This window comes from Lipophrys pholis (genome assembly GCF_963383615.2).
Source record: "Lipophrys pholis genome assembly, chromosome: 7".
NCBI lineage: Eukaryota > Metazoa > Chordata > Actinopteri > Blenniiformes > Blenniidae > Lipophrys > Lipophrys pholis.
Genome location: NC_137638.1, coordinates 610943 through 627664, shown reverse-complemented (window position 1 = coordinate 627664; position 16722 = coordinate 610943). Strand labels below are relative to the sequence as shown.

The window sequence follows — 16722 nt, the reverse complement described above, 5'->3', positions numbered from 1 at the left end:
GTGTGTGTGTGTGTGTGTGTGTGTGTGTGTGTGTGTGTGTGTGTGTGTGTGTGTGTGTGTGTGTGTGTGTGTTCTTCTTTTCACTTCTCCTTTCAGGTTCTTCCTGTTTGTTCAGCAGCTGTTTGGTTCCGTTTGTTCTAATAAAAAGTCTTCAGCTCATTTTAAATGCTGCAGTGAAAGTACACACACACTTTACTACAGGTGATACTTCAGATGTGATACTTCATGTGCGATACTTCATGTGTGATACTACAGGTGTGATGCTATAAGCGATACTTCAGATGTAATACTACAGGTGATACTTTATTTGTAATACTACAGGTGTGACACTGCACGTGTGCTTGTTTCTGATTGGCTCCTCTTTCAGTGGTGGTGAGAACTGGAAAGAGGAAGAGTCTGACTGTCTGGCAGCTCAGCGCGCTGATTGGTGGATTCAGACTCACCTGGATAAAGCCCGTCAGAAGGGGGCGGGGCTTAGAGCCCAAAACAAGAAGTGTTGATGGGAAGTTCTTCAAAACCAAACCGACCGGCAGACGGAGAACAGGTAGCTGTAGTACTGTTAGTACTACACAGTCCACACAGTACTACAATCTGTATTCCTGTGTATACTGTCTGTAGTACTGTGTGTACTCTGCAGTACTGTGATGGACTCTCTAAGTGAAGATGACCTCTGCTGGCTGCAGTTGGACGATTTCAGGATGTTGCTCATCAAAAACATCGAACCGTCCAGAATTACTCCGTACCTCCGCCAGTGTCAGGTACTGCTCCTCCTCCTGCTGCTGCTCCTTCTGCTCCTCCTCCTCCTCCTGCTGCTCCTCCTCCTCCTCCAGCTGCTCCTCCTCCTCCTCCTGCTGCTCCTCCTCTTCCTGCTGCTCCTCCTCCTCCTTCTGCTGCTCCTCCTCCAGCTGCTCCTCCTCCTCCTCCTGCTGCTGCTCCTCCTGCTGCTGCTCCTTCTGCTCCTCCTCCTCCTCCTGCTGCTCCTCCTCCTCCTTCTGCTGCTCCTCCTCCAGCTGCTCCTCCTCCTCCTCCTGCTGCTCCTCCTCTTCCTGCTGCTCCTCCTCCTCCTCCTCTTCCTGCTGCTCCTCCTGCATCTCTTGCTCTGATTGGCTCTCCTCCTGTCAGGTGATCAGTGCTGAGGATGAGGAGCAGCTCTTCAACGATCCTTCGCTTGTCATCCGAAGGAGAAAAGTCGGTATGTCGACGTTTAGTTGTCAGTGACCTCTGACCTGTGACCTGTGACCTCTGATCTCTAACCTCTGACCTGTGACCTCTGACCTGTGACCTTCAGGAGCCCTGCTGGACCTGCTGCAGAGGACTGGGCTCAAAGGTTACACAGCCTTCCTGGAGAGTCTGGAGCTGGATTATCCTGAACTGTACAAGAGGATCACCGGGAAGGAACCTAACAAGAAGTTCAGCATCCTGATTGGTGAGTGGACCTGGACTTGGAGCTGGACTAGGACCTGGACCTGGACCACTGGGTTCAGACGAGGACGACGGTTGTCTTGTTGTTGTTCTTCTTGTTTACTGGAGCTCTGTGATGCGTTCAGACACCGCGGGAGAATCAGGACTCACTTCCTTCCTCATGGCTGAGCTGAGTCGCCTGCAGAGGGCGCTGCAGGAGGAGAGGAGGAGGAGGCAGCAGGCGTGCTGTGTCGCTAAGCAACAGGTGGGAGGAGGAAGAGGAACAGCAGGAACAGGAGGAGCAGGAGGAGCAGGAGGAGTTGACCCTGGTGTGCCTCTCCTGCAGGAGGCGTGGTCTCGCCAGCAGCAGCTTCGGGAGCGGGAGCTGAAGAAGCTGACGGAGCGCGTGCAGAAGCTGCAGGAGGAGCGCGAGAGGAGCAGCGAGGAGGTGAAGCGCCTCCGGGAGCACAACTACACCCTGATGGAGCAGATCAACACGCTGAACCAGGACCGCAGCGATGGCCTGCTCAACAACCGTGACCTGCAGATCCAGGTGCAGGGCTGGTGACCTCACACTATGACCTCTGACCTCACTCTATGACTTGTGACCTCACACTGTGACCTCTGACCTCACCCCATGACCTCTGACCTTACCCTATGACTTGTGACCTCACACTGTGACCTCACACTATGACCTCTGACCTCACTCTATGACTTGTGACCTCACACTGTGACCTCTGACCTCACCCCATGACCTCTGACCTTACCCTATGACTTGTGACCTCACACTGTGACCTCACCCTATGACCTCCCACTGTGACCTCTGACCTCACCCTATGACTTGTGACCTCCCACTGTGACCTGTGACCTCACCCTATGACTTGTGACCTCCCACTGTGACCTGTGACCTCACCCTCTGACCTGTGTGCAGGTGGAGCGTCTGAAGCTGACGGTGCTGCGAGCGGAGAGACAGACTCGACGGCTGAGGAGACACCCGCTGCGACCTCTGCAGGAGGTGCTGTTGACACATGGTTTATTCCTCAGAGGAGGAGCAGGAGGTGCAGGAGGAGCTGAAAACATGTGCTTGTATTTCAGAGCAGGAGTCTGACTCTGCAGTCTGGAACCTTCCAACTCAACCAGCTGCAGGAGCAGGTGGAGGAAAAACAGGAGGAGGAGAACCAGGAGCAGGAGAAGCTGATGGAGAAACAGGAGGAGGACCAGAAGGAGGAGAAGCTGAAGGAGTTGAAGCAGCAGCAGAGTCGACCTCAGAGGAGTCTCCTCGCCTCCTTGTTCAGACTGAGAACGGAGCTGCACCGAGCGGAGGAGCAGAGAGCCCGGGTGAGGAGGAGCAGGAGGAGCAGGAGGAGGAGGAGGAGCCTCTTCCTCCTGTTCCTGACTGGGTGTGTTTGTTTTCAGAGTGTGGAGGAGAAGGAGGAGCTGGAGTTGCGCTGTGCTCAGCTGAAAGGAGACGCCAAGATGTACCGTCAACAAAACAAACAAACCCTGCGACAGCTGGAGGAGGTGATCAGAGAGAGAGACAAGGTGAGGGTCTGGTTCTGCAGGTTCATCTACCTGGGACTGTTTCTGCAGGTTCCTCTACCTGGTTCTGGTTCTGCAGGTTCATCTACCCGGGACTGGTTCTGCAGGTTCCTCTACCTGGTTCTGGTTCTGCAGGTTCATCTACCCGGGACTGGTTCTGCAGGTTCCTCTACCTGGGTCTGGTTCTGCAGGTTCCTCTACCTGGTTCTGGTTCTGCAGGTTCATCTACCCGGGACTGGTTCTGCAGGTTCCTCTACCTGGGACTGGTTCTGCAGGTTCATCTACCAGGGTCTGGTTCTGCAGGTTCATCTACCTGGGTCTGGTTCTGCAGGTTCATCAACCTAGGTCTGGTTCTGCAGGTCCATCAACCTGGGTCTGGTTCTGCAGGTTCATCTACATGGGTCTGGTTCTGGTTCTGCAGGTTAATGTACCAGGGTCTGGAACTGCAAGTTCATTTACCAGGGTCTGGTTCTGTAGGTTCTCCTCTACCGTGATTGGCTCTCTGTGAATCAAAGCGACCCGGACTGCGGGGCGGGGTGATGATGTCATGGGATGTGAGGCCTCTGATTGGTGTTCCAGGCGATGGCGTCGCAGGTGGAGCGGCAGGAGGAGGCGCGGCAGCTCCTGCAGGAGAAGGATCAGTACAGGGAGCAGGTCAGGCAGCTGACGGAGCACTCTGATAGGCTGGAGCTCAGCCTGCTGAGGTCGAAGGGGGAGGAGCTACAGCTGAGGACACGCCTCCGGAGGTTCACCTGCAACTCCAGTCAGGTGAGGAGGAGGAAGAGGAGGAGGAGGAAGAGGAGGAGCAGGAGGAGGGCATGACGGCAATGATGATGATGATGTTGATGATGATGACTTCTTCCCCAGTGTGATAGTGATGAAGAGGAGCAGCTGACAGAGAAAGTTCTAGAAGGTCAGTCCATTCATTTCACTTCCACAACAGAGAGAACGTTGGGCTTCGTTTCCATGACAACGGAGATCAAAGTCCCTGAAAACACAACTTTAATAAGTGTCGCTTGTTGTTTTTTCTTTGGACACAAACATTGTTCACCGTTTTTATCACCTCCACTCACGGTTCTCAGTGAGCCTCGTTCTCCTTGTGAACAGCTGCTCCTGTTAAGCTCCGCCTCCTGTTACTGAGGGGAGGAGCTCCTGCTGAAGCTCCGCCTCCTGTTACTGAGAGGAGCGTCTGCACCTGGTCTGAACACCAGGGGGCAGTGTAGCACCACATTTCAATAAAGCAGTTCAGTAAACCAGCAGTGAGCACGAAGCGGAGGATGAGAACAACAATGGAGGGTTTGTAAGACGAGGAGATATTTAAATATTGCTGCTTGTCCAGAGTGACGGTCCTCACTGACCAATCAGCAGACGGCTGTTGTAGCTCCGCCTTCTGGAACCGTACCTCTGTGCTAGCTACCTCAATGGCGGGGTGACCAACAATGGTGACGGTTGGGTACTTTAGGTACTTTATGTACCATCCACAACTTTTGTCATGGAAACATAAAAACCGCGCCGTGCCGTATGGCGCCGTGCTGTATGGCGCCGTGCCGTATGGCACCGTGCCGTGCCGTATGGCACCGGGCCGTATGGCACCGGGCCGGGCCGTATGGCGCCGTGCCGTATGGCACCGTGCCGTATGGCACCGGGCCGGGCCGTATGGCACCGTGCCGTATGGCGCCGTGCCGTGCCGAACCAGTACAGACAGTAGAAACAAGGCTTTACAGTTTTAAAGAGGTGAAGCTTGTTCAGACTTTCATGTGATGTGAGGTCATGTGACACAGTGTCCTGTGTGGAGGAGCGCTCAACCAGCAGCGAGGAGGTGCACAGCGAGGAGGCGCACAGCGAGGAGGCGCACAGTGAGGAGGTGCACAGTGAGGAGGTGCATGACCTCGGTTCTCCTTTGGGAAGAAGTAGCGAGAGCGAGCGAAGAGCCAGCAATGCTGCATCATGGGTAATCTATCACTAAATTAGTCCATGTTGGTAGTGAGAATGGATGAAGCAGGCCTCTCTCTCTCTCTCTCTCTCTCTCTCTCTCTCTCTCTCTCTCTCTCTCTCTCTCTCTCTGACCTCTCTCTGTCTCTCTCTCTCTCTCTCTCTCTGACCCCCCCCGCTCTCTCTGTCTCTCTCTCTCTGACCCCCCCGCTCTCTCTCTCTCTCTCTCTCTCTCTCTCTCTCTCTCTCTCTCTCTCTCTCTCTCTCTCTGCAGGACGGGCAAGCAGACGTTGGACTCAGGAGTCGTCCAAACTTCTTGTACCGCAGGTCAGTGTGTGTGTGTGTGTGTGTGTGTGTGTGTGTGTGTGTGTGTGTGTGTGAGTCCTTCTGAGTCTATTTCTGCTCACAGGAAACGCGCCATGAGGTCAAAGGTCATCAGTGCAGAGCATGTGGCCTGTAACCATGACGACAGCAGCTGCAGCGACGTCACAGTCTCAGAGTAACTGACATCATGCTGACCGTCTGTCGTCTGTGAAATAAAACCAGTTTGGTGACCGAGACTCACTAAAGTCTCACCGCTAACTAGACTGTCACTTCCAGTTAACCATGTTTACTAGTATGTTGATAAAAGAGTCTTAGTAAGTGTCTCTGTTCACTAGCTGTTTAACAGTACTATAAGTCTCACCACTAGGGGGCACTCTGTTCACTAGCTGTTTAACAGCACTATAAGTCTCACCACTAGGGGGCACTCTGTTCACTAGCTGTTTAACAGCACATAGCAATGACTTATATTTTGTGCTGTATAAATAAAGTTGAATTGAATATAAAAAAAAGAGAAGATGTTGTGATATGATGTAATAAACGACTCGTGTTTAATGAAGTAACGCTGGCTGACATGGTCGATGTTTCCTGAGACGTTCTGTGCGATTGATGAGATAAGCCCCGCCCCCAGGGAGTCTCACAGGAAACGTTTACACCAGGTGTTAGCCTAGCATTAGCTTTAGCATCACCTTGGTACTGACGCTGCGGATTGGGAGGCGGAGTCCAGCTGAAGGACACTTCTGATTGGTTGTTGTGGTGACACTGCTTCACCAATCAACCAATCACAGGGCTGTGGCATGACAACCACGTCCTCGGTATGTCCAATGAGCTCCAGGGAGAACCGGGTCCAGGGAGAACCGAGTCCAACGAGAACTGGGTCCAGGGAGAACCGGGTCCAGGGAGAACCGAGTCCAGGGAGAACCGAGTCCAAGGAGAACCGGGTCCAGGGAGAACCGGGTCCAGAGGGAATCAGGACTCTGTGTTGATGGCGGAGATTTTATCGATTGAGCTCAGAAGCTCAGAGACCAAACGGAGAGACTCTGCTTCAGCCAGGAGCTTCCTGACACACACACACACACACACACACACACACACACACACACACACACACACACACACACACACTATTGAGCATGTTCCTCCCAGGAACTGAAGTATTGAGTTACTCTTCATCAGCAGTAACCAAGGTGCACTGACTGGATGGAGGAGTGGGCGTGGCTTGTCGTCTTCTTCAGGTACTCTGACGCCAGCTGAGCATTTTGTCTCATCGTCATGACGACCTGCGACTCTGCCACCTTCAAACGCTCGTTCTCCGAGCGCACACACACCAACTCCGCCTGAAACAACGTGACAACAATGTCCACTCCTTCAGGTGTCCACCCCTTCAGATGTCCACCCCTTCATGTGTCCACTCCTTCATGTGTCCACTCCTTCATGTGTCCACTCCTTCATGTGTCCACCCCTTCATGTGTCCACTCCTTCATGTGTCCACCCCTTCATGTGTCCACCCCTTCATGTGTCCACCCCTTCAAATGTCCACCCCTTCATGTGTCCACCCCTTCAAATGTCCACCCCTTCAAATGTCCACCCCTTCATGTGTCCACCCCTTCATGTGTCCACTCCTTCATGTGTCCACCCCTTCAAATGTCCACCCCTTCATGTGTCCACCCCTTCATGTGTCCACTCTGACGCTGTGCAGACATGAATCGTGGATGAAGACGAGAACTTTTCTCACCTGAAGCTCCTGAAGATCAAACTTCAGTTTAGAAACAAAATGTTCAGCTTTTACTGCTCGTCTCTATGAGAGAGAGGGAGGGAGAGAGGGGGAGGGAGGGAGGGAGGGAGGGGGGGAGAGAGGGGGAGGGAGGGAGGGGAAGAGAGGGAGAGAGAGAGGGGGAGGGAGGGAGAGAGGGAGGGGGGGAGAGAGGGGGCGAGAGAGAGAGGGGGAGGGAGGGAGAGAGGGAGGGGGGGGAGAGAGGGGGAGAGAGAAATATGTGTGTTTACTGTGTGTTAGTGAGAGAGTGTGTTAGTGTGAGTGTGTGTTAGTGAGAGAGTGTGTTAGTGTGAGTGTGTGTTAGTGAGAGAGTGTGTTAGTGAGAGAGTGTGTTAGTGTGTGTTAGTGTGAGTGTGTTAGTGTGTGTTAGTGTGAGTGTGTTAGTGTGATTGTGAGAGAGTGTGTTAGTGACAGTGTGTTAGTGTGAGTGTGTGTTAGTGAGCGAGTGTGTTAGTGTGAGTGTGTGTTAGTGCGAGAGTGTGTTAGTGAGAGCGTGTGTTAGTGTGAGTGTGTGTTAGTGTGAGTTAGCGTGAGAGTGTGTTAGTGAGAGAGTGTGTTAGTGTGAGTGTGAGTTAGTGTGAGTGTGTGTTAGTGAGAGAGTGTGTTAGTGTGAGTGTGTGTTAGTGAGAGAGTGTGTTAGTGAGAGAGTGTGTTAGTGTGTGTTAGTGTGAGTGTGTTAGTGTGATTGTGAGAGTGTGTTAGTGACAGTGTGTTAGTGTGAGTGTGTGTTAGTGCGAGAGTGTGTTAGTGAGAGCGTGTGTTAGTGTGAGTGTGTGTTAGTGTGAGTTAGCGTGAGAGTGTGTTAGTGAGAGAGTGTGTTAGTGAGAGAGTGTGTTAGTGTGAGTGTGTGTTAGTGAGAGAGTGTGTTAGTGTGAGTGTGTGTTAGTGAGAGAGTGTGTTAGTGAGAGAGTGTGTTAGTGTGTGTTAGTGTGAGTGTGTTAGTGTGATTGTGAGAGTGTGTTAGTGACAGTGTGTTAGTGTGAGTGTGTGTTAGTGAGCGAGTGTGTTAGTGTGAGTGTGTGTTAGTGCGAGAGTGTGTTAGTGAGAGCGTGTGTTAGTGTGAGTGTGTGTTAGTGTGAGTTAGCGTGAGAGTGTGTTAGTGAGAGAGTGTGTTAGTGTGAGTGTGAGTTAGTGTGAGTTAGCTTGAGAGTGTGTTCGTGAGAGAGTGTGTTAGTGTGAGTGTGAGTTAGTGTGAGTGTGTTAGTGAGATTGTGATTGTGAGTTAGTGTGAGTGTGTGTTAGTGTGAGTGTGTGTTAGTGAGAGAGTGTGTTAGTGAGAGAGTGTGTTAGTGTGAGTGTGATTGTGAGTTAGTGTGTGTGAGTTAGTGAGAGTGTGATTGTGAGTTAGTGTGAGTGTGAGTTAGTGAGAGTTAGTGAGAGTGTGTTAGTGAGAGAGAGTGTTAGTGTGAGTTAGTGAGAGTGTGATTGTGAGTTAGTGTGAGTGTGAGTTAGTGTGAGTTAGTGAGAGTGTGTTAGTGAGATAGTGTGTTAGTGAGAGTGTGATTGTGAGTTAGTGTGAGTTAGTGAGAGTGTGAGTTAGTGTGAGTGTGTGTTAGTGAGAGAGTGTGTTAGTGAGAGAGTGTGTTAGTGAGAGTGTGATTGTGAGTTAGTGTGAGAGTGTGATTGTGAGTTAGTGTGAGTGTGAGTTAGTGAGAGTGTGTGTTAGTGAGAGAGTGTGTTAGTGAGAGAGTGTGTTAGTGAGAGTGTGATTGTGAGTTAGTGTGAGAGTGTGATTGTGAGTTAGTGTGAGTGTGTTAGTGAGAGAGTGTGTTAGTGTGTTAGTGTGAGTGTGATTGTGAGTTAGTGTGATTGTGAGTTAGTGAGAGTGTGTGTTAGTGAGAGAGTGTGTTAGTGAGAGAGTGTGTTAGTGTGAGTGTGAGTTAGTGTGAGAGTGTGTTAGTGTGATTGTGAGTTAGTGTGAGTGTGTTAGTGAGAGAGTGTGTTAGTGTGAGAGTGTGTTAGTGTGATTGTGAGTTAGTGTGAGAGTGTGTTAGTGTGATTGTGAGTTAGTGTGAGTGTGTTAGTGAGAGAGTGTGTTAGTGAGAGAGTGTGTTAGTGTGTTAGTGTGAGTGTGATTGTGCGTTAGTGTGAGAGTGTGTTAGTGAGAGTGTGATTGTGAGTTAGTGTGATTGTGAGTTAGTGTGAGTTAGTGAGAGTGTGTTAGTGTGAGTTAGTGAGAGTGTGTTAGTGTGAGTTAGTGTGAGTTAGTGAGAGTGTGTTAGTGTGAGTTAGTGAGAGTGTGTTAGTGTGAGTTAGTGTGAGTTAGTGAGAGTGTGTTAGTGTGAGTGTGAGTTAGTGAGAGTGTGTTAGTGTGAGTGTGTTAGTGTGAGTGTGTGTGTGTGAGTTAGTGAGAGTGTGTTAGTGTGAGTGTGTGTGTGTGAGTTAGTGTGAGTGTGTTAGTGTGAGTTAGTGAGAGTGTGTTAGTGTGAGTGTGAGTTAGTGAGAGTGTGTTAGTGTGAGTGTGTTAGTGAGAGTGTGTTAGTGTGAGTTAGTGAGAGTGTGTTAGTGTGAGTGTGTGTGTGTGTGTGTCAGACCGTCATGAGTCCCAGGTTGTGCTCCACACTCTGCACCATGCTCTCCAGGTCCTGCGCCTCCTTCTCCTCCTTCCTCCTGCTCTGCAGCAGCTCCTCCGTCAGCTGCCTCACCCTGCGGACCAGCACAGAGGCATTGTGGGGAACCATGGAGGCAGGAGGCGCTGGCTCGTGATTGGTCAGTGCAGACCTGTGCTCGTTGGCCGTGACGCTCCTCCTCAGCTCCCTGACGCGCCTCCTCAACACCGTGTTCTCCTCCTGCAGCCGACAGGGTCACCTGGGGTGTGTCTTCTGCTTTCATGTGTGTGTGTGTGTGTGTGTTGCGTTACCTGCAGTTCAACGTTGGTGCACCTCCTGGAGGAGGTGTCTACCTCAGTGATCGATAACATATTGTCACTGTCTCCTCCTGCTGCTGCTTCTGCTCCTCCTCCTCCTGCTGCTGCTTCTCCTCCTCCTCCTCCTGCTGCTCCTCCTGCTGCTGCTTCTCCTCCTCCTGCTCCTCCTGCTGCTCCTGCTGCTCCTCGTCTGGACAGGAACCTTCTGAGATGTGTTGGACATGTCAGGAGCTTCTCACCTCCTCAACAATTTGAAGGAGGAGTCACAGATTCTCAGATGCTCCACCTCACCTGCTCTGCTCCTCCTGGTTCTGCTCCTCCTGGGTCTGCTCCTCCTGGGTCTGCTCCTCCTGGGTCTGCTCCTCCTGGTTCTGCTCCTCCTGGTTCTGCTCCTCCTGGGTCTGCTCCTCCTGGTTCTGCTCCTCCTGGGTCTGCTCCTCCTGGGTCTGCTCCTCCTGGTCACAGTTCTTCCAACGCAGAAACTCTTTGAAGGAGAACGGATTCAATTCCTCGGCCTCAGTCGCCTCATCATCTGATATATTCACACACACACACACACACACACACACACACACACACACACACACACACACACACACACACACACACACACACACACACACACACACACACACACACACACACACACACACACATGATTTACTCGGCCGGCGAGCGTCAGCTCACTAACTAGTCCCCTAGTGACGAGTCGGCGCTGAGTTATGAAATTCAGTGTGAAGCTGCGAGCAGCTCGGCGCCGCTGCCGGTCACATGACCTGGTTTGAAACGGTAAACACAAGAACCAGTGAGTTTTCTCATCCAGAACCAACAGCAGCTGGAGGGCAGAGCCATCACACAACCAACTGGACTATTCCACCAGAGTCGCTATAGCACCCAGGAAAACTACAGGAGGGAAAGACAAACTGTCCATCCGTCCATTGTCCTCCTCTGATCCAGTCCGGGTCTTGGGGACAGCAGTCTCAGAGGGGATGTCCAGACTTCCCTCGTCCCAGACACGTCCTCCAGCTCTTCCGGTGGGACCCCAAGGCGTTCCCATGACAGCCGAGAGACATAGTCCCTCCAGAGTGTCCTAGGTCTGCCCTGAGGCCCCTACCAGAGGGACATGCCCGGAACACCCTCCTAGGGAGGCGTCCGGGGGGGCATCCCGAACAGATGGCCGAGCCTCAGCTGGCTCCTCTGGATGTGGAGGAGCAGCGGCTCTACTCCGAGCTCCTCCCTGGTGACGGAGCTCCTCACCCTATCTCTAAGGGCCCAGCCACCCTACGGAGGAAACTCATTTCAGCCGCTTGGATCCAGGATCTCCTTCTTTCAGTCACGACCCAAAGCTCATGAGCATAGGTGAGGGGAGGAAGGAAGGTGGAGCGGTTAAATCCAGAGCCTCGCCTTTTGGCTTCGCTCCTTCTTCACCACGACGGACCGATCCAGCGACCGCAGAGCTGGAGACGCTGCACCGATCCGCCTGTCGATCTCACGCTCCACCCCCCCCCCCCCACTCCTGAACAAGACCCCCAGATACCTGAACTCCTCCACCTGGGACTGGGCTCTCCACCCACCTGGAGGTCATTCTGATTCTCAAAACTCCTGTAAACCCAGAACCAGTCCAGAACCGCTCCATACCCAGTCCAGGACAGAACCAGTCCAGACCTAGTCTAGAACATTTGAGTAACCAGTCCAGGACCTCTCCAGACCTAGTCTAGAACCATTTGAGTAACCAGTCCAGGACCAGTCCAGGACCAGTCCAGGACCAGTCCACCACCTTGCTGTGAGGAATGTTGTTTGTTTACATGAAGTGATCTGGTCACGTGGACGCCAGCAGGTAGTAAACACAGTGACACGTGGTTGTGGAGCCGGTCCACATGACAACCGGAGCAGAACCGGGTCGCACTGACCGTCTGTGATGATCAGAGTCTTACTCTTCTTCTGCTTGGACATGACGGGCACGCGGACACGGGCACGCGGACAGGTGGCGGCTCGGTTCTCCGGTTCGTCCACGTATCGGCCAGGTATCGATACCTCGCACTGTTTCTCCCCTGCAGGAACCGAACCAGACCCGGAAACACACGCTGCCGTCTCAGAAGCACGTGACTCCTCTTCTCACGTCTCATTGGCTGAGAGCGTCAGTTGACGTGTATGGAACAAAAAAACAAAAAAACACGGCACCCGGAAGTCCGCTCCTGCAGGATCCAGGTCCGAGGTCTGCGGCACGTGTCGCCGGTTTCACACTTCACAGACCCGGATTACAGAGTCCGGCTGCAGGTCCAGCCGGCCAGTGAGCTGCTGTAACCCGGGACGACTCGGTTCGGCTCGGTTTCGCTTCCTGTGTGACGTGCACGCAGTTAGACTGAGCCGAGCGCCTCGTGATGAACTCCGTCCAGAATCCGTCCGATTTAAGCTCCGCCGTGCTGAACGAAGAGACGGCGCCCGGCAGGGGGACTCGGACCAGTCCCTAATCTAGGACGAGTCTGTCTCGTCTTTCCAGGATCCGTTCGAGCCGGACTGAAGAGGAAGCCGGTCAGAACCGTGACAAACCTCCGGGTGTGTTTTTTAACTGTCACCTACAGAACAATCCTGAAGAGTTGTTCTTTTTAAACGGGGTTCGGTGCTCACAATGAGACGGTTCTCTCTGTGCCTGCAGGATGTCTAAAGAGGTTCCGGCAGAGGGGGGGCAGGCCCAGACCTGGTCCCAGACCCCCTCCTCCCAGTCCCAGTCTCAGTCCACTCTGTCCCCCTCCCAGTCCAAGTCCCAGCCTGGTTCCGGTTCGTCTAGCGGCCCGACCTCCGGCAGCCAGTCGTCCAGCGGCTCCGGGACTCTGAGCAGCGTGGACACGCTCCCGGTCCTGATGCCGTCCGTCCCGGAGGAGGAAGAGCTGCAGCCGTGGGGCCGCCTGCTGCCCATGGCGCCCGGGTTCCGCAGCCACGGTGAGCCCGGTACAGACTGTCTGGAGGAGCAGTGCTTGTTTGTTTATTTGTTTACAAACTGTCTGGAGGATGTTTGTTTGTTTGTTTACAAACTGTATCGAGGAGTAGAGGCCTGAGCTACGAAGCTGGATTTCCTCTTATCTAGATAACTTCAGGATTAACTCTGGTTTTCCGTACTACGACTCTTGTTCACTTTTCACCAGGATAAATCACCTGGTAACTCAAGGCTCCTCCACCCTCCATCCTCCACCCTCCACCCTCCATCCTCCACCCTCCACCCTCCACCCTCCACCCTCCACCCTCCACCCTCCACCCTCCATCCTCCACCCTCCATCCTCCTCCCATAAGAACAAGAAGTTCCTAGTACAGGCCTCAGTCCTTGTTTTATGTTTGTTTGTTTGTTTACAGACTGTCTGGACGAGCAGTACTTGTTTGGGAGAGACTCTCGGTGTAACTACGTTTTTGAAGACCCTGAAGATAAAAATTCCAGAAAGTTCAGGATCTACAGCAAGAAACACTTCAGGATCTACAAAGTAAGATAATAACAATGGTACCATCATATTGTAGTAGTACTGTAATCGTACTGTAGTAGTAGTACTGTAGTGACATTGTGGTGATCGGGGCTGTGTCCTCAGGAGGGGACGGAGGTCTTCGTAGAGGATCACAGTAACAACGGAACCTTTGTTGACGGGATTCTGGTCGGCAAAGATAAAAAACTTCCTCTGGTCAACAACGCAGTTCTTTCTCTGGCTGAACAACGAAACCGAGGTGAGACAGCACACCTGTAATACACCTGTAATACACCTGTAATACACCTGTAATACACCTGGGCCACGACTGGCGTGTCTCTAAAGTTAACGTGTCCCTGACGTCTCCATGTCTCCTCAGTGTTCGTCTTCATCGACCTGCGCTCAGACGATCAGTCCAGTTTACCAAAAGACCTGCAGGAGAAATACGTGCTGACTCGACAGATCGGAACGTGAGTGACGCTGTGATGTCGCTGTGATGTCGCTGTGATGTCACTGTGATGTCACTGTGATGCCAGCTGACGTGTATCCGGTGTGTGTGCTCAGGGGAGTGTGCGGCGAGGTGCGTCTGGCCTTCAAACGTTCTTCGTGTGCGAAGTTTGCGGTGAAAATCATCAAGAAAAAGAACTTCCAGTCTGAAGGGGTGAGTTCTGCTCTCCGATTGGCTGAGACTGTCCCTGGCCCCGCCTCCTGCTGTGACCACACCGAACTACAAACATGGCGTCTGAACGTTCAACCGGTCACGTTTGTTCTGTCGTCCAATCAGACGGCGACACGGAACGCACAGACGGAAATCGAGATCCTGAAGAGAGTCGACCATGTTAGCGCGCACACACACACACACACACACACACACACACACACACACACACACACACACACACACACACACACACTACTTCATCATCATCATAGACTCATGAAGTCCCGCCTCCTCTTCCTCCTGCAGCCTTGCCTCATAAAGACGATGGACTTCTATCAGACTGACGACAGTTTTTACATCGTTTTGGAAATGTGAGTCTAAATCATATGCTAATGCTAAGCTAACGTTGCAGGATGGAGGGGGTACTGGATGCTAATGCTAAGCTAACGTTGCAGGATGGAGGGGTACTGGATGCTAATGCTAAGCTAACGTTGCAGGATGGAGGGGGTACTGGATGCTAATGCTAAGCTAACGTTGCAGGATGGAGGGGGGGGAGTTGTTCCACAGAGTGAAGTCTCAGCAGCAGTTAAAGGAAAACATCGGCAAACTTTACTTCTACCAGATGCTGCGAGCCGTGCAAGTGAGTTCGAGCTGCTGTTACCATGGTAACCGGGACAGGAGGCATGTGGGTCACTGTGTGTGTGTGTGTGTGTGTGTGTGTAGTACCTCCACAGTAACGGGATCATCCACAGAGACCTAAAACCAGAGAACATCCTGCTGTCTTCACAAGAGGACGTCTGTCTCATCAAGGTGAGGTCGTCTTCAACACCTCTTCCTCTACCTCCTTCTGGTCCTCACTCACCCCCCCCCCCCCCCCCCCCCCCCCCCCCAGGTGACGGACTTCAACCAGTCCAGGATTCTAGAAGAGTCTGTCCTCATGAGGACTCTCTGCGGGACTCCGTCCTATTTGGCTCCAGAGGTTTTCACTCACGGCTCGACGAGTGGGTACGGACTGTCTGTGGACGCCTGGAGCCTTGGAGTGCTGCTGTTTGTGTGGTAGGCTCCGCCCACAACCCCGTCCCGCCCTCTGCCCGTCTCGCTGTCCGTCTCACCCCCGCCCGTCTCTCTCTCAGTCTGGGAGGTTACCCCCCATTCCACGACAGCTTCGGTCAGTCCATCACAGACCAGATCGTCCGAGGAGAGTTCACCATGGTCCAGTCCAAGTGGAGCCACGTCTCAGACCAAGGTAGAACCTGGAGCCCGGTCAGGTGACCTCAGCAGCCTCACTCTGAACTCTGTGTGTGTGTGTGTGTGTGTGTGTGTGTGTGTCTGTCTCTGTCTCTGTCTCTGTCAGCCAAGGACGTTGTGAGGAAGCTGCTGGTGGTTGATCCCAGTCAGAGGATGAGCATTGAGGAAGCACTGGAGCACCCCTGGTTACAGGTACCGGTCTGCCCCTCCCCCTCCCCCTCCCCCTCCTCACCTGTCCATCCTCCCTCCCTCTAACAGTGAAGTCATTATGATGTCACAGGATCAGCTGATGCGACAGACGGCTCATAGTCTCATGTATCCATCCTCGGCTGCTCCCAGTGTTGCCATGGTAACTTCACTTATACACACAGTTCCGTTTAATTGGCCACACCCAGCACTAAGCCCCGCCCCCTCCCTCCACCCCAGGACCCAGGAAGCTCTAGGAAGCGAGCGCGAGACGAAGACGATGAAGGTCCTCCTGCTAAACGGAGCTAAGCCCCGCCCCCACCACTCTATTGACCATTCATGGATTCATCTGATCACATGTTCACTACTGAAGCTGTAAATAACTTCATGTTTTCTAATAAATCTTTTTTATTTTTCACTGAAATTTGTGGATCTTCTTTAACGGGACAGGAACAGAAATAAACTTTATTAGCAGCAGCTTAGCCCCGCCCCCTCCGTTCTGAGGTCACAGCCTGGCCCGGCGGCGGTCTCTCAGGGCGTACAGGACGGCGTGCGCCCGGTCGAAGGAGTCGCCCACCGCCGCCTGCACACGGCTCCTCCAGCGTTGCAGCTGGGGGCGGTCCTTCAGGACGTCTCTGTCCCCGCCCAGCGGCTGCAGAGACACACACACACCATCACGCCCACACGCCAAGCCCCGCCCCTGTCAGAATGGCCGTCAGCCAATCAAAGAAACTCACCTGCATGAGTTCGCAGACGGCGAGCAGGTCGGCCACCGAGACGTCGTCGCCGCAGAGGAACGGCTGGCGGCGGAGGAACATGGACTCCAGCTTGTCCAGGGTCTCGTCCAGCTGCGCCAGAGCACGATTCAATTGCTCCTCGTCCACAGGAGCGCTTGTCTGAGTCGGGAGGAGCACCTGAGGCGGGTGGAGACAGGTCAGGATCAGGTCATCAGCCAGAGGGTGTGTGTGTGTGTGTGTGTGTGTGTGTGTGTGTGTGTGTGTGTGTGTGTGTGTGTGTGTGTACCTCCAGAATAAAGACTCTGGCGGCATGCGGCCGCGTGTTGCTGTGGTGCCAGGCCGTGTACTCGTCCACTCGGGCTCGTCTCTCTGGTTGCCGTGGATACCAGTGCTCCGGAGCATTGTACTTGGTAACCAGGTACTTCAAGATGGCGTCACTGTCAAAGCAGATGTGAACAGGTGTGTGTGTGTGTGTGTGTGTGTGTGTGTGTGTGTGTGTGTGTGTGTGTGTGTGTGTGTGTGTGTACCTCTCGGTCAGGATGAAGTTGTTGTCCACCACAACAGGAACTTTGTTCATCGGGTTCAGTTTGGTGAATTCTGCACTTCTG

The 16722-nt window shown here is 53.1% G+C and overlaps 4 protein-coding genes across 4 annotated transcripts in view; 2 read left to right on the top strand and 2 right to left on the bottom strand.

The window, feature by feature from the left end:
* The first annotated feature begins 495 nt into the window (after positions 1-495).
* card9 (caspase recruitment domain family, member 9) lies at positions 496-5753 on the top strand. The gene is made up of 13 exons (XM_080467237.1): positions 496-758; positions 1123-1192; positions 1289-1426; positions 1548-1666; positions 1748-1954; positions 2333-2416; positions 2497-2739; positions 2818-2943; positions 3520-3708; positions 3808-3853; positions 4722-4891; positions 5147-5199; positions 5282-5753. The coding sequence occupies exons 1-13, from the start codon at positions 645-647 to the stop codon at positions 5373-5375; spliced, it is 1653 nt and encodes a 550-aa protein (XP_080323363.1). The 5' UTR covers positions 496-644; the 3' UTR covers positions 5376-5753.
* entr1 (endosome associated trafficking regulator 1) lies at positions 5719-11944 on the bottom strand. Its single transcript, XM_080467250.1, has 8 exons — positions 11744-11944; positions 10125-10365; positions 9828-10038; positions 9689-9756; positions 9502-9613; positions 6929-6991; positions 6391-6530; positions 5719-6253 (listed from the first exon to the last, which is right to left on the bottom strand). Exons 1-8 carry the CDS (start codon positions 11784-11786, stop codon positions 6163-6165), a joined length of 969 nt encoding a protein of 322 aa, XP_080323376.1. The 5' UTR covers positions 11787-11944; the 3' UTR covers positions 5719-6162.
* A 40-nt stretch (positions 11945-11984) lies between these two features.
* Positions 11985-15795, top strand: chek2 (checkpoint kinase 2). The gene is made up of 15 exons (XM_080467239.1): positions 11985-12389; positions 12490-12773; positions 13182-13306; positions 13409-13541; positions 13662-13752; positions 13847-13943; positions 14067-14120; positions 14250-14314; positions 14484-14583; positions 14667-14753; positions 14836-14999; positions 15077-15189; positions 15298-15383; positions 15472-15540; positions 15618-15795. The coding sequence occupies exons 2-15, from the start codon at positions 12491-12493 to the stop codon at positions 15684-15686; spliced, it is 1536 nt and encodes a 511-aa protein (XP_080323365.1). The 5' UTR covers positions 11985-12389; position 12490; the 3' UTR covers positions 15687-15795.
* gstt2 (glutathione S-transferase theta 2) overlaps positions 15765-16722 on the bottom strand; it is a 1468-nt gene continuing 510 nt past the window's right edge. Inside the window, exons 2-5 of the mRNA XM_080467256.1 lie at positions 16642-16722; positions 16401-16551; positions 16115-16291; positions 15765-16029 (exon numbers count right to left, since the gene is read on the bottom strand). The exon at positions 16642-16722 is cut by the window's right edge and continues 7 nt beyond it. Of these exons, the coding sequence (XP_080323382.1) occupies positions 15883-16029; positions 16115-16291; positions 16401-16551; positions 16642-16722 (556 nt within the window). The 3' untranslated portion in view covers positions 15765-15882. The remainder of the gene's footprint in view (positions 16030-16114; positions 16292-16400; positions 16552-16641) is intronic.